General features: G+C 37.5%; 1 protein-coding gene across 1 annotated transcript; it reads left to right on the forward strand.

Annotated features, from left to right (window-relative positions):
• The first annotated feature begins 8,654 nt into the window (after window positions 1–8,654).
• Window positions 8,655–15,982, forward strand: LOC104585604 (laccase-14-like). Its single transcript, XM_088903815.1, has 6 exons — window positions 8,655–8,759; window positions 9,944–10,095; window positions 12,477–12,721; window positions 14,510–14,650; window positions 14,760–15,705; window positions 15,859–15,982. The coding sequence occupies exons 1-6, from the start codon at window positions 8,655–8,657 to the stop codon at window positions 15,980–15,982; spliced, it is 1,713 nt and encodes a 570-aa protein (XP_088759941.1).
• The last annotated feature ends 1,590 nt before the right edge of the window (window positions 15,983–17,572 follow it).

A 17,572-nucleotide genomic window follows, 5' to 3' on the forward strand; every position in this document is an offset into this window, starting at 1 on the left:
ATTCGCCTCTAGCGCCTTTCAATTCTATCTATTTCAACCTAAGTCACCTATCATAATCAGGAATTATCATGCAAAAAGAATTTTCAGAGCTGTATATTAAAACGACTATTTCGATGAAATACAAAATAAACATATTTTTCAAAGTTGCATGCATACCAAGGTTTTTAAAACCGAATTGGACAACTAATGGGTCCGGTTCTAGAGTCGAATGGTCCGACCATTCAAACTAAATTATGGCCCATTTTGACAAAATTAAAAAAAAAATTAGTCAAACCTTTGAATGATTCGACTGTCCAAATCAGTGGTTTGCTGACCAAATCAACAATTTTTGGAAAAATAACAATTCTGGGGTAAAATTGAATTAGTCACCTGACTGTTCCCGGTTTTTTTCGAGCTGGCTGAGTGTGGCCCATTACAGGCCTGGCAAACCGTGTTGTGCCAGCCCGTGGCGGGCCGTGCTTCGTGTCGCGCTAAGGGCTGGGCTGTGCCGGCCCATGGGCCTCGAACCCTTGACCCAACACAGCACAGACTTCTGTGCCAGGCCTGGCACGGCCCGTTAGCCGTCGTTTCGGGCCCGGCCGATTTATACCTCTATTCAAGCTGGTGGCACAAATTGCGGCAACTCTCCGTCTTGTGGTTGTGGTCTCGATGGAAGTCGATGTACTTGTCTTTGCTTCTTTTGTTGTTCTGGGACTTCATCTTTTCAAGGGAGTGAAATTTTTGTATGTTGGAGGTAGGGTCCTCAGTCTTCGGTCAGATCTCCGGTCTTGTCTCTTGCTCTCTCAGTCCTGCCTGTGGTCGTCGTGATCTCTTCTCTTCCGATCTTGTTGCTCTTCCTCACTTTTCTATAGTGCTTGAGCTTCTTTTGCGCTGATGTTTCATGAGTGTTGTCAATTTAGGAGGAGGGTTCTTCTACAAGGAGAAGTTGAACACTGAGGATCGTAGGCTGCTCATGATGGTCATGACTGCTACGGGCTAATCCAGAATTCGGACTTTGAGGGCCTCGGAGTTGAATATCACCAAGTATTCCCTTAGAATCTCTCCCTTTCTCTGCCGCACTTGCATTAGACTAGCCAAAGTTTTCTTGTGTCTCTAGCTAGTTGTGAATTGCACCAAGAATTGGGTCTCCAGTTGTTCCCCGGAGGATATACACCATGGAGAAGGGAGGCATACCATGTCCTGGCAATTCTGTAGTGGGTGGCGATGAAAGCTTTGCACATCAACCCCTCGGATGAGTCATATCATCATGACTTTGAAGCCTTCGACATGGTCATTGGGGTCTAAAGGTCCATCGTACTTCTCAAACTGCGGAGGTCACCATCCAACCAGAGGGAGTTCGTCCATGATTTCTTGGACGAAGACTTGTTCCTTCACAAGCTGGTTATGAGGTTCTACGGGTCAGGCCGTTGTAGGAGCCGCGCTTCTATCTGCTTGGCTGCATTCTAGTTCGGACAGGCATTCTTTCAGCTCCTTAACCTCAGCGTCTCTATTGACTGGGGCTATGCCTATGGACCTTTCTCCCTTCGGTACTGTAGGCCGGTCTTTAATTGAACTGGATTTGGCGATTGAGGTTCGCTGCTGTGGTAGATGGTGGTCGAGTCATTCTTTTGCCGGGACTCGGGTAGAAAAGTGCGATTTGTTGTGGTCATCGCATGCACAGGACCGAACTAGGGAGTCTGGTTTTCTTGACAACTACTGCCTTTCTTGATCGAACTGAACCCTATGCCTTTCTGGGTGACGCTTTTTGGGGTCCTTGGAGTGAGGATCAGCCATAGTAAGTGCTTGCGCGGTAGGGGAATGGCCTAGAGGTCTATCTAGCTGTCCCAACATTTACATCATTGCAAGAATCTGGTCAACCTTTTGCTGCATCGCCTGGAACTATGCGGGGTTGACTGTGGTTTGCTATTAGGTCTCCCGAGGTGGAGAGCTATGGTGAGAATGAGATCCCCGATATGGGGGATCAGGCTCTAGAGTAGTCGGATGCATTTCTTGGTATGATCTTGATTGCACGGAAAGAGATTTGGGAGTGACTTTTCGTACATATCCCGCAGACGGTGCCAATATGATGTTGTCCGATCCGAGGTGGTCTCGAACCAAGATTGTAATTAGATAGTCGTACCAAGTGGTGAAGGCAAGGTGGAAGGACGAAGCCACACACCAAATCTGAAATCAAGAAAGAGGATCAGAGGCGCGAGGATTTGTTCCCCGGGTAAGCAATTCAACACTCAAATCAGTGATCTGAAAGGTAGATAGTCGGGCCAAGCAGTTGAAAATAATGCTGGTCCAAGCAGAGGAGGCAAAGTAACAGTATGAAGAGTCAAAAAAAAGTCCCTTGCCTTGAGCAGAGGTTACCTATTTATAGCTGAAAATTCGTGTCCAAATCCGATGAGACTTTCAGGGTTGTCGAGATGAATTTGTCCGTCGAGACCTTCGGGATAAGTCCTCTTCTCCAATAGAGTTGTCTTCCTTATCTATATAGAGCTCCTCTTCTTGATCACACTTATCCGTTTTATGTGGTGTCGACATGGCTGAGGAGATGAGAGAACCACAAAGGCTGCCACATGGCACCTAGCAGGGATGGCCGAACATCTGACTGGCTGTCGTAGGGACTGTAAATGATGGCACAAGCACTCACCCCACACAGGGTGCTAAGCTCACTTACCTTCTTCATCAAAACCCTTCTTCTTCCCTGCCTCATAGCACATTGCAGTTACACGGATCAAGAGCATCTTTATCAAGATTCTTCGAATCGAAGCCGGCCAAACTAGAATTCTTGAAATAATTTTCATACCAAAGCCAAATCAGTTTTTCCTCTTTTTAATAATATCTGTTGTTGGGTTCCCATATCATACCATTAATGTAATCGAAAGCCAAGCCTATGGCTGTAGCGGGTCTCTATCTCTTCATTCTTCACAGTTCATTTTCATCTTCATTATGATCCAAACCTTATCTCAACCATAAGAAATCGGCTAAATCTTGTTATATCATTTCATTCTGTTTGATACTATGCCCACTGTTAAAATTATGAGGACTTATATCATTTTTTACTATTTCATTTCAACCCATGTCCCTAATCCTTAGCTTACTAGCCCCTTCAATGTGCATACATAATTAATCCATGTCTTTTCCCCTTTTAACTCTTTCGTTTGATCAATGAAAGAAAGCCATCTATTACGCCGTAGCTTGGTTTTATCATCAAATGAAATGAACTGGCCGGTTTTAGTGCTTTTATTTTTTAATTTTTTTTTTTTGTAAAAGAAAAACCTTTTAGACTTGTTCCCATTTTAACAAATAACCAGATTAATCAGAAATATATAGATAAGGATGTGGACCAATGGTTTTGAATTATGATAGCCAGGATGTGGACCTCAAAGCATTCTGAGGTCTGGGTACCCACCTACACATGCTTGATTTTCAGCTCTAACAAATTTTTATATTTTCAAAAGGCCACTTTTGCCCTTTTACAACTAAAAGGGTTAATTTAGACCCTAAACTTAAAAAAAGAAGACCAATCGTCGATAGATATGCACTGTATTAGTGGCATCGTTTATTATCCATTAAATAATAAATAAAATAATAGAAAATGCTGATGTAACACTATTAAATTAAAAAAATCTGAAAAATTGCAAATGGGTATCATTGAATAAAATAAAACTATTTAATATATATTTAATAAATGTTAAAAATATTATATAAATAAGACCCATTTGAACTTTCCATTTTAGTGAGAAGTAATAGGCGGGCCCATCTCTCTCTCTCGGCCGAATCTCCCTCCCTATCTTTTCCATCCTTTCCACCCGCCACCCCTGCTGTAACTCTTAGTGGCGGTTAACACCCTCCTCTCTCTCTCAGAGGTTTCATGGGAAGGGAACAATACAACCTCCAAAAAGAAGGAAGAAGTTCTGATCATGAAGAAGAATGATCATGGAGAAGAATGAAGGAAGATCGCAGTGCCACCTCACCTTTTGTCGAGAAAAAAGATTTGGCCAGAAAACCCCACCACTGCATCTCCAAAACACCCCGCTGGATCTGAGGGCTTTGAATGCAATGCCGCTATGGTGAGGTTGGTGTTGAAAATAGGTCCATTGCTGATTGTGGAGAATATGCAGATACAACCTGCAATATTAAGTGTTACTTTGGTCTCTCAACTTTAAAATGCGATAATTGAGTACTCAAACTTTCAAAACATGTCAATTTAATATCTATTGTTAATTAACTGTTAAGTGGAATTTGAAAAGACATAAATGCCCTTCGAGTATCATCTAATTTTCTTTATCAACCATCAAATTAAACGTTGATAAAAAATTAAACACAATCCCAAATCCTGGCCTCTTCTATTTAAGAAAGTTGGGGTCATTAGAATGACCACTGAGACGTGACCCCAACTTTCTTAAATAGAAGAGGCAAGGATTTAGGAATATTCATTTTTTGTCAATGTTTAGATGGTTGATAAAGAGAATTAGATGACACTCGAAGAGCATTTGTGTCTTTTAAAATACCACTTAACGATTGATTAATAGGTTAGTTAATAGTAAGCATTGGATTGACACATTTTAAAAGTTCGAATACTAAATTGTCGAAAACCAAAATGACACTATACCCAAAATACAGGATAATAATAGGAAATTTTTCCAAAGCTTTATTAATGAGATGGATTTGATATATGACACGTAATCATATATCATGTACAAAGAAGCATATGTAACAGCTCCGGTGCAAAACCATGCAAGGATAGTTACTAATTCGTACTTATATTCTCACATGCTCAACCGATGACTTCTCTTCCTTGTTACGATGTGCCACATTGGATCAGTAGTCTTTTACCTCTAAAACTAAAACACTATTGGATTCGCCTCTAGCGCCTTTCAATTCTATCTATTTCAACCTAGTCACCTATCATAAATAGGAATTTGCATGCATGCAAATTGAAAGGAATTTTCAGAGTTGTATATTAAAACGACTACTTCGATGAAATACAAAATAAACATATTTTTGAAAATTGCATGCATATCAAGGTTTTTAAAATCGAATCGGACAACAAATGGTTCTGATCCCAGGGTCAAACGGTCCGATTATTCAAACCAAATGAAGGTCCATTTTGACAAAATTTAAAAAAGAAATTAAAAAAACAAAAACCGATCAAACCATTGAATGATTCGACCAGATCAGTGGTTTGCTAATCAAATTAATAATTTTTGAGAAAATAACAATTCTGGGGTAAAATTAGGGCTGTTCACAAGAAGGCCCAACCCGACCAACCCGAACTGACCCAACTCGAGTCGGCCGGGTTTTCATCAGCACTGATCGATTTCGGGTTGGGCAAAATAATAAATCGATATATCGGGTCGGTTTCGGTTTTCTTATGTGAAAACCGAAACCGACCCGAACCAAACCGAACCAATTAGTTTTCTAGTTCGGTAGTTCCTAGTTTCCTACTTAACTAGTCTTCTACTAGAACTAGAACAACCCTATCTTCTAGTTCTTACTTAACTAAATTGTATCTATCCTAATTTCTATAGTCTTTTACACCAAATAGGCAACCCATTAGGCAATTACAATTAGAATTAGTTGTCCTAGTTCTAGGCTTCTCTATCATTTTTGTACAAGAGCAAAACCGAAACCGACCCAAACCAACCCAACCCGACTCAAACCGACCAGGTCGGTTTTGCCTATCAGTGGGTCGGTTTCGGTTTCCACCTCATGTAACCCGACCAGGTCGGGTCGGTTGGAAAAACCCCTATAAACCAACCCAACCCGACCCGTGACCAGGTCGGGTCGTACCTCTTCTTTCTCCATTTCTCCTTGACTCTCTCTCCTCTCCCCTTTCCATTACTCCCATTAAGTCATGTCACCATTCCCAACCCAATTATCTAAAAATATTCATAGAATCTCTTTTCTAAGGTATCTCCTCTAATCCATTAGAAACTTATCATGTTACCCCACTCCCTAATTAATTCCTAAAATCTCATCCCCCAATCTATATCCACTCTTTCTCAATATTTAAAATATTCATATCAATTAATAAATAGTTAAGTACGGTTAATATTTAATCCAACTCATATTCAATGAGTATTAAATAGTGTTATTACCAAAGCTTAATAAATATGGTTAGTAAATTACCAAAAATTAAATATTCTTATTAGTACAATTAGTAAATTACCAAATATTAATAAATATTGTTATTAATTAACTCATCTGGACTTTTTAAAGTATTTTGGGTAAATACTATTGATCTGTTATATTCATGTTAATTAACAATGTTTTATAGAAATACAAAACTCTTTAACTAATTTCTATAAAATTGAGAATTATATTTAATTATCAAAAAGTATAAAATTTTAGTTATCTCTATTATTATAGTTAATAACTGAATGCATATGAGAGAATACAACATTATAATGTTGGAAAATAAAATTATTAATTAATTTATATTGGAAAATAAAAGATAAATTAGTGCAATTTTGTTAATAAACTACCTAATAAAAATAAATATTTAATAGCAATTTAAAATAATTTTCAATAAATCTCTATAAATACACAAATGTAATAAATTTTTAAAAAATATAATAATTTTCAATAAATCTCCATATATCAATACGATATTTGATCAACATGTGGCTTTGACTGTTTGTGTTTTTTCTGCCTCTTTAACTCCCAAACTAACTCAGCATATTAATTGCCATTTGCCAATTGCCTTATCTCTCTATTCAAAGACATTTTAAAGCCATAACTAACCTATTAAACGAAGGTGCCAACTGACACAATTAGTAAGGTGTATGGCTGGTTGTACCTGAGATTTGGGGTCCAAACAAATAAATGTTTTAAATCTAAGAGTTCAAGTACTGTGCATTCATTAACATTTTTTTAATAACTCCATTAACTGATATTGGATGCACGGCAAGTCTAAATCTCAATCAATCGTTAAAACTATATTTACTTTTCATTGATTCATTTTTTACAAAGTATACTTTATAATACTTATCATCACATTCAATTAAATTAGGTTTTACTCTATGGTGCAGTGGATGTAACATAGACTTTTGCCTAAATCTGTCTCGATTCAATGAAATTTACTTTCTATACCATTCCAAGTTTGCTAATCAACCAAATACAACCTAAAGAATATCAAACCAGGTTAGCAATTAGGTATTTATGGTTATAGACTTTAGTTTAAACAAAATCTTCCCATAAATAAGGGTTTATAGCAGATAAAGGCAACTTTTTGTCTTCAATATCAATAAAAAATAATATTTTTATAAAATAATTAAAATAAAATAAACTTTAAAAAAAATATATCAAAAAAAGATAGTCGTACTGTTCATTTTGAGCTTTAAAGCTGCAGTGACAAGGCCTAACAGAACAAATACGCGGCATTCTCCTCCCGTATTTGACCAGCCCGCGTTGGCTTCATTCTCTGTAAACCCAGCACTTAGGCTGTCGTCTCCAGACGCCAAACCGGTGTTGCCTGCGTTTCTACCACTGCCTCCTCTGTTACTATCACCCAGCAACAAACGAACCTGCTCTTTGTGTGGCGTTTAAACCGACTCACCCAGCACGGCATTCTCCTCCCGTGTGGCGTTTGAAACGCGCCACACAAATTTGGCATTTGAAACGCAGTCGGCATTCTCCTGTTCTTTGTGTGACGTTTATTCCCCGGCAATGGCCGCATTTCCTATCGATCAGACGGCATAGATAGAAAAAGGAACAAACAAACCTGCTCTTTGATCTTGTCCACCCCGACCATGGCCGAGTCGGCAATGTTTGAGACGGTATCCTTCATGGCCTGCATTTTCGTTTGCTTTCACTGTCGGGACACGTTGATCCGTTGAGAAAGATGATGAACTGTGCGACTGCCCTTTTTTTTATATTTTTCCAAAAAAATTATCTTATTTTAATTATTTTATAAAAACATTACTCTTTAGTGATATTAGCAGAAACCCAATAAATAAAGTCAGTAGACAGTACATATATATATGGGAGTGAGGACACTTGGCACATATTGATTGCTTATTGCAGTAAATGCAGGAAAAAGAAAATGCAGCAGCCCTCAGAAATATATTGTATTCAACTTTGAGAAAGAAGTGCACAAAGCAGGCTCAGTTGGTTGAATATATATTCCATCTAGTTTTTCCAAATAATTAGAGAAAATAAAGGGACAACGTAACAGTTAAATGTGATGATCAGGCTTGCTACTCAAAACCCAATGGACGAATTTTGATGAATTCTCAGTCGTTACTGTAATTCCTAGCACAGGACCTTAAGTCTAGGAGATCTGGTGCATCTGGATTGGTGTTAGAGGTTAATTCCATATGGAGAAATAAAACTCATTTTGTTGAATTTAAAAAGAAGAACGGCACTCACACAAATAACACGAAGATGGAAGAAAACGCAATAGGAATATAACACGAAGAACAGAAACGTGGATTTCAATTAGTTTCGTACAGGATCAAGACAAAAGTGAATGTCGTCTACTTCTCTTTTTCTCCAACCTGCATGTGATGAGATAAATGTAAATCTCGCATTAATTATTACATGGGCTGAATCTCAAACTTCTATAAAAGCCACCCGAGAATGGTGAAATGACCACCAGAAGAGAAGCTGAGAAGGGAAGAGGTTTCATTGTGTGTGTGTGTGTGAGAGAGAGAGAGAGAGAGATGGGATCAAGGAGGAAGGAGTTATTGTTGGAGATTTTGGGGTTTCTTTTATTTGATGGGTTGCTTTGCATGGCTGCCGGCACGGTTTATCGGCACGATTGGGTCGTAAGTAATTAGATCTTTGGTTGTCCAGCTGATTTTAGAATTATATATTGGTGATCTGGATCGATCGATGGGGCGTCTTCCCAAGTCCCAACCCAGCTGCTTTCATCTTCTAGTTAGAAGCAGCAGCCATGGTCCATGGATTACTTGCTAATTACTCATAAAGCCGGATTAGAGCCCCTACGGCCCTACCCCAGTGTCCGCCACCACCCCATCGCATTTCATTATTTCAGCCAGAGATGAGAGAGAGGTGGGCTTCTCTTCTCAGGCCCTACACATCCACCTCTAAATTCTATTAGTTGCAGCTGTGAGAGACTAATGAATGAGTCGAGATCGATTCACATTTCACAGCCCAGCTATCTTGATGTTCTTTCATTTCCAGTCTCTGTTGGAATGATGCACCTTCACTGTCGCTTACCAATCCTGCTGCAGTCTGGAAAAAATTTAGCTGTACGTCTAAATTTGACAATCTGGGCTGTATGTGCAGGGTTGTCTATCCCAGACTGGCGAACCTGCAGAACAACCAAATTACGTTGCTCATCCATATTCCCTCCTGTTTCCTGCCACGGATGATAGATAGATCAAACAAAATACAGTCATATTTCAACGCTTTTATCGCGTGAAGATAAAAGCCTCTCTTCCATGGAGGACGCCATCTCTTGATTGGCCTTGGGGAGCAGACTGTGTCGACTCTCTGTATCTCACAGTTGATCAACTTCTGCTGGGCCAAAAGCTCAAAGAATACCCCCATCTCTCTCTCTCTCTCCACAATATATACCCCATTCACCAACCTAACCTCATGTTTTGTCATAGCAAAATTAAACTGAGTAACAGGTTATTGGGCCAGTGGTGATAGCTAGAGTTCATATATATATATAAAGGCCTAACTGACTGAACTGCTGGGTTGGTAGCCCTGCCCTACTGTCAAGGACCAAAATTAATCCAGAAGACCCTGAAATAAACTTGATCCTGGCTTATGGTTGAATTTTCTATTGTTAATATTAATTCAGGAAATCACTACAAGTTGGAGACAGGGATGATGTGATCAGATCTGGAATTTGACAAGAGACCGATTTAGGAAATCATTTTTTTTTTCTCTTTCTTATTATTACTATCACTGCTGCTGCTTATGTTCTTACTGCTGTGACTGATCAGGAATATGCTGATTAATTGTTGTGTTGTTGTAGTTGACAGAAACAAACTACACTCGATTGTGTTATACCAAGCCTATCTTGACGGTGAACGGCATGTTTCCTGGGCCAGAGCTGCATGTCTACAAAGGAGATACCGCCATTATTAACGTTGTAAACCAAGCAACTTATAATATCACTCTTCACTGGTATGCCTAGACTTTCCTCTTCTTCTTTGTCTTTTTTGTTTATCTTTGCACGAAAATTAAGCTGTAATACTTAGACCTGACTAATTAAATAGAGGATATATCTGCTAGTTGGACAAATTAATTATTAAAATTGGCAGACACATGCAGGAGTGTTTTGGTGCAAATGTCTCTTGCTTTCAAGTTTCAACCTCTGGTAATGTCTGTTTCATAAAGAATAGTTTAAGTCTTTGACTTCTTTAATAATGAAGTTAAGATTTAATGCCTGTAAATATAATATGCAAGGCTCACATTAATGATCTGATGTTGTACTAATGTTAAATAATTAATATACTTTTGCTTAGGTAAAAAAAAAAAGAGTTATTATCATAGAAAAGTATAGTAGGAAGAAAAAAAAATAGACATTGAGCTTAACTAGACAAAGCTCACACATGATTGGCATCAGATGGAAGCCCCAATGCTTTCGAATTTTGATAGCTCTTTAGGCTCAGTTTTAAGCAGTACAAATACAAATACGTAGAGTGCAAAATTTTTTATTTCGTATTTTTTGTATATATTTGTATTATACATGTTTTGTATTTGCACTCTTTCCAAACTGAGCCTTAATTTTGTGGCCACAAAAGCAATTAGAAATACGACTCTACAAGGTGCCAACCAGCTGGTTGGTAAGGTCTCGGGCTGTTCGTAGTGGAGATTTGAGGTCAAATCCCTCCATCACCTAGGTTGGGGGTTATGGATTGAGGGATTGGGAGATGGGCTATCCCCCGTTGTGTAGCCCTTCAAAAAAGATTAACAAAAAAAAAGGAATATGACTGATAATAATTACAAAATACACAAAAGTTAAAAGGGTTATGGAGTCTCTTCTATTGGTTATTTATTTATTAGGTTTAATTATGATACCAGAAAGATATCATATTCGAAAAACTTATGACCAATTAATCGGTATCAAAAATGTATTAATAAATTAAATGGTATTCATCAAAATATTCACAAATGGGCTTCGATTGATCAAAGCTCTTCTGGTATCATGTAGTAAAAAAATCTCGGGCTATAGAGAAAATGAGTCCGACAAAAAAAAAAGTAAAAGAAAATGTAATTCATTTGTTATCATATACAGGTATTTTGGACCTTCATTTTTACATCTATAATTTAATTTGATACTGTATACAGATATTTTTTTACCTGTAAAATGGATTCTGGATTACTGTGATGTGAGTCTGTGGAACACTGGTGTGTTTATTCATGATTGGTTATTCATGATTGGTTATACAGCCTGTTACAAATGCAGTGTTTACGACAGATGCCGATGCCGAGAACATAAAAGTATCCTCAATCAGGCAGATCTATAATGACAAAGTTTCACTCGAATATTTGGTTTAAAAAGGTGACAATTATGGTTTTATAAAACGATCCGGAAATGGAATTGTTTTGGCCACTGGTTTTTGGGTCGATGGTCCGATCGTCCAGTTCAAATGAATGGTCCATTTTGATAAATAAATTAAAAATATATAAAAAATAATTAAAAATAAAAAATAGTCAAAAACCTTTGAATGGATCGATGGTTCAACTGTCTACATCAACAGATTGTTGACTTTTTCAATAATTTTTGGTCAAAGATCAGGTTTAAAGTAAAACAAAACCAGTTGCCTAGATGATTCCCGAGCAAAATGGTCCAATCATCCCAATCAACAGCAGTTTGAAAACCATAATGCCAATTGACTTTATTGGTTGTAGAGAGCCTAGAGACTTGAAATCAAATCTCATGTTAATCACTGTCTTCCAAATTAAAATAAAAGAGATCGTGACGGATGTTCCCATATATAAAGGATAAAGGAGAAGAATTGTATTAGATGGATAACTGACATGAATTTTTTTGTCAAACTCTAATCATGATTATTGATAAAAACCCCTATTTTTAATTATTTTAAAATCAAATTATTAAAACAGATGATGTGATGTCCAAACATGAGCAATGAACATCTCCAATCTCCATCAAATCCAAATGCTGATTTAATTATAAACATTAGACATCATTAATGGCATCGTGCCCACCACAACTATTTGCACAATTTGGAACTTTTGCCAACAAATCGATTCATCAGCTGCCTTATGCCTACTACTTACTACCTACTCAATAACCAGTGCATGAGTGCAAAACTTTTTCTGTCTAACTCATACAGTAACCATATATATTAATTAGTCTGTTCCATAGACATATAGAACAAACATGCTGACCTACTTTTGTCCTTGATTCATTATTTATTCCCTCTATATAGTCTGTAGATAGCTTTATCAAAATAGACAGTTATTAATCAGTTCCCCACTTAACTAACCTAGCAGATCCTTTCTTCTGAGAGTAGCACTATTTTTTGTCATGCTCACAGGCACGGACTGAAACAGCCAAGGAATCCATGGTCAGATGGGCCAGAGTACGTGGCTCAGTGCCCAATCCAACCAGGAGCAAATTTCACTTACCAGCTTATTTTCTCTGATGAGGAAGGGACCATATGGTGGCATGCACATAGCGACTGGTCTCGAGACACAGTCCATGGGGCTATCATGATTTACCCTAAGAACGGAACCAGCTATCCTTTCGACAATCCTCATCAAGAAGTACCCATTATACTCGGTATGTATACATGAAATAATGTGATCATGATAGTAGATAGTATATTTTTAAAACTTTTTATAATTATTTTTATATTTCTATATTTTCAAAAATTATTTTTACTTATCATATTTATTATGGTTCAAAAATATAAAGATATGTCTAAATAGAATTCTTGAAAAGGTAACGAGAATTAATAAAAATCTTATTATTCTTATTTATTATAGTTCATTAATAAAATTAATAATTTTTATCACTTACCTTCATCAGAATTTTATTTGAATTCTCATTACCTTTGCAAGAATTAACTTCTATATGATAAATCCAACTTCAACTCCTTCAACTTTTAAAAATATCACTTATTCATGTAGATATCTTGACAACCAATGATGCGGACTTTACGATAACGGAAATGAAAAATTAACCCACTGTATGGTGGGAATAAAGAAGATAAAACCATCTGCTACCTTAATAATCAAGAACTGAACTAATGAAAAAAAATAAAAAAATAAGAAAATAGTTTAAAGAATAAATTGTTCATCCATTTGCAAGTTGGAAGTCTCTTCATAGTAGTTAATGTGGCCCAACATTGACTATTGAGAACATAAGTAAGATATACTTTCAGGTTTTTATTTATTTTTTTAATTTAAATAAATGAAAGGGTAAATTACTAAAACCTCCCGTAAAATTTTTGATCATTGCTGAACCCCCCTAACATTTGGTAAATGCAATCACCTCTCATGAACTTTTCGGAACAGTTGCAAGTAGACCCTCTATTAGAATCTTAAAACAAAAAGCACAAAAATGTCCAAAATACCCATGTAGTTACTTTTGAACAAAATGTTTATTTTCCAATTTTTTTCTTCATATCAATCACTACCCCAATCCCTTCTAATCTCTTTTTTGGAATTGATGTATTTTTCAAATTTGCCCTTCATATCAATTTCTCAAAGGTAAAATTGCAACTTTAAGCTCTTTTTTTGTTGTTCATAACATTTATAGTGTTTTTTTTTTTATGTACAAACCAGCCTCAATATTAATTACATGGGTATTTTGGACATTTTCATGTCTCTTGTTAGAGGATTTTACAAAGGGGGTTTACTTGCAATTGTGTCAAAAAATTTAGGAGAGGTGATTATAATTACCAAAAGTTTATGCAACGGTCAAAAACTTCAAGGGAAGTTTTAGCAATTACCATAGTATGTTTTCTAATTATTGAACAAAAAGAATGATTTTTGTGTATTTTCCCTAACAAGCATTAAATGAGAATGTTAAATAAAATTTTTGTCATTGACTTGTTTTATAATTATGAACAAAAAGAATGGCGTTTTGTGTTTTTTTTGTAATAAGCATTAAATGAAAAAGAAGAGTCATTTCCTAATGAGCATTAATTGAGAAAAAACAAAATTACATATTTACCATTGCTCCTTTGATTCAAACATTAAAGATGGAGTATTTTAATCTAATGAAAATTCCATAAACCAACCACACCTATTCTACTTTTATAGATACTCCCTATTGGGCCCTATTAATTCTATTAAAAAAATCAGTTATGAAGTTGGGCCGACCGGGTTGAGCAGGTCTAACTCGTCCGGCTAAACTAGCTTTACCCCACTGATCAGTTATATGAAGGTTGCTTTAGGGGGATAGAGTTGAAAATCAGCCATAACCTGAACATATAGGTTTTAACCCTAGTGGCCGGAGTTAACCTGAGTCAGGTTGGACCAGGTTCAAGTTGAAGTTTTGCCATATTGAGAACCCACTTAATTATTTTTGACCCAATCATCCTTGTTTTGTTTGTATGTGTAGGAAATTGGTACAACGGAGACGTGATGGAGATTATTGAAGATGCCCTTAAAACCGGAGGAGAACCAAACAAGTCAAATGCTCACACCATTAACGGATTACCGGGGGATCTCTACAAAGAAACCTATTCATGCGCAAATCCAGGTAGCTGGGCATCAGATTAGAGTCCATGTCCATGAGTCCGTGACCATCTATATAGGTAATTAATTAATTAAATTGATGCATGGTGTGCTCATCATCAATTCATCGTCAGGAACATTTGAGATGATTGTGGAGGAGGGAATGAGATATCTACTTCGAATTATCAATGCCGGAATGAATGAAGAGATGTTCTTCAAAGTAGCTCAACATAACCTCACTGTTGTGGGATCTGATGGAGCCTACATCAAACCCATTACCACCGAAACCATCATGATAGCTCCCGGACAGACCATGGACGCCATTCTAACAGCCGATCAGACTCCGGCTCGGTATTACATGGCCGTAACAGTTTACGCCAGTGGCAATGTTCCCTACGACACCACTACCGGCACGGCCATTTTAACATATAAAAACTACACCAATTCATCGTCTCCGGTGATGCCATCCCTCCCCGCCCACAACGACACCGACACAGCAGACAGCTTCACCAAACAGTTCAGAAGCTTGGCAACCGCTGAACATCCAATCGACGTCCCAAAGGATTACGATCTCCGTATCTATACAACGATTACTGTAAGCACATTGCCCTGTGAGTCAGGAAGCACCTGCTTAGGCCCCAGCGGAACAAGACTCTCTTCAAGCTTGAACAACCAAAGTTTCGTGAACCCATCAATCGACATATTAGAAGCTTACTACAAATCGATTTCTGGGGTTTACACAACGGATTTCCCCAGTGAGCCACCTTATCCTTTTAACTATACGGGCGACAATCTGCCGTCGAGTCTTCTGACAGCGACTCAGGGTACTAAGGTGACGGTTCTAGACTACAACACTACGGTGGAGGTTGTGTTCCAAGGGACCAACTTGAACGGGCCGGAGAATCATCCAATGCACTTACATGGGTATAGCTTCTATTTTCTTGGAAGCGGTTCTGGAAATTTTAACAACGTCACCGACCCTTCTAGCTACAACATAGTTGATCCACCACTGATAAACACCGTCTCTGTCCCTAAGAATGGATGGGCTGCAGTCAGATTCCGAGCAGATAATCCTGGTAAGTTTCTGTTGTGTATATATATCTATTGCACGATCAAACTAATTCTGTCGACGGAAAGACCAACCTATGGACTCAACCGGCCGGCGGTTAGATAAACCCCTAATTAATTAATTAGCTACTAATGGTTTTGGATGATTGTGATGTTTTGCAGGAGTGTGTTCATGCATTGTCATTTTGATCGGCATGCTAGCTGGGGTATGAACACAGCTTTCAAAGTGAAGAATGGTTCCAGTGTGAATGAGAGTCTGATACCACCATCACCAATGCCACTATGTTGAGAAATGAGAGACATATATAGCAAGATCTTGGCGAGGACTAGATCATGCCATGGGCGTCGGTGTTGGGCACAAGGCATTTCTAGCTGGTTTTTACGACATTTAATTTGTATTGTTGCAGGGCTGAGCTAGGATTTTTTATTGAGGGGTCAAAATCTATAAAACATGGATAGGGGACCAAAAGTTAGGAACAAGGGCTAAAATACAAGTAAAACTTGAGAATTTTGAAGGCATAGGGGCCTATGGCTCCCCTCCCCCACCCCGTCTCCGCCCCTGTACTGTTGTGTCTTTTGGGTCATTTTAATTATCTATAAATTCAATAATGGTGATGAGATAAATATTCTTTTTCTTTTCTTTTTTTTTCTTTTTATGATATGAGATATATGGTATGTGTTTGTTAGGGCTGTTCATAAGCAGGCACAACCCGACCAACCCGGACCGATCCAACCCAAGTCGGCCGGGTTTTCATCAGTATGGGGCGGTTTTGGGTTGTGCAAATTCCTAAACCGATAGTTCAGGTCGGTTTCAGTTTTCACACAAGAAAATCGAAACCGACCCGAACCGAACCGAACCGACTTAATTCCTAGTTCAAACATGAAGTTCCAAAGCCCATTAGGCCACCTAGTTTTTGAATGGTTGCAAGAAACTTTGGATTAGTGAATAGTGATTAATGAACAACTTTTGTGATTAAATTTTCATTTAAATTTTATCATAGGAGATGGCTGAAATGATGTTCAATTTATGACTGTTTTTAAAATTAGCAAGATTTTATCACAGGGATGAACTTAGAACCGAAACTGACCCAAACCAACTCAAACCGACCAGGTCGGTTTTGCTTAACACTGGGTTGGTTTCGGTTTATATGTCAAGTTACCCGACTCAAACCGACTAGTAAACCGACCCAACTTGACCCGTGAACAGCCCTAGTGTTTGGTATAGTTTCATTTATTAAATAAACATTAATTTGTACTTGATTTGTCTTCAAAATAGTGAAAAGTACTTGATAAACTGTTTATTGACAATTAGGTGCCACTAGGCATCATTAGGTGCCACATCAGCGGAACAGTGAATAAATGCTCAATTGTTAGGAGAAACATTAAAATGAAGCTTCCTCCAATGTTTGATGCACAGATAAAACAAAACTTACTTTTGTAAATATCAATATAGTTGCTAGCTGCCACTCTATTGATATATTATTATAGAATAAAAAAAACCTTAAATTTGTGTTTATTTTTTATATAATTTTATAATTCCACTATGATTTGGGAAAGATATAGCATCTAAAAATTTTTGACCAGTCAACTGGAATCATAAATGTGATAGCCAATCAATGTTATTTATCAAAATTCATCGGTGAGTTTTGATTGGTCAAAACTCTTCCCATGATAGCGCAGGCTTTCATTCATTTTTCAGTTCATGGTATTACGGAGAGTTGGGGACAAAATTTTGTCTGCATGGGAACAAAATGAAATGCCAATACATTACACATCAGCGTTATGCGATGCTTGAATTTGTTTTAAGTAAAAGTAAGAAGGCTGGTATGTTCGTGTTTTATTGGAGATCAGATCTCTTACCAACAAAACTCTCCTAAGA

The sequence above is a fragment of the Nelumbo nucifera genome, chromosome 4 (genome assembly GCF_055504915.1).
Source record: "Nelumbo nucifera cultivar China Antique chromosome 4, China Antique-T2T, whole genome shotgun sequence".
NCBI classification, from domain to species: Eukaryota; Viridiplantae; Streptophyta; class Magnoliopsida; order Proteales; family Nelumbonaceae; genus Nelumbo; species Nelumbo nucifera.

Coding starts and splice junctions, on each gene's coding strand:
- LOC104585604 (XM_088903815.1), top strand. CDS start 8,655: ATGGGATCAAGGAGGAAGGAGTTATTGTTGGAGATTTTGGGGTTTCTT. Junction 12,722..14,509: donor AGAAGTACCCATTATACTCG/GTATGTATACAT, acceptor TTGTATGTGTAG/GAAATTGGTACAACGGAGAC. Junction 14,651..14,759: donor CTATTCATGCGCAAATCCAG/GTAGCTGGGCAT, acceptor ATTCATCGTCAG/GAACATTTGAGATGATTGTG.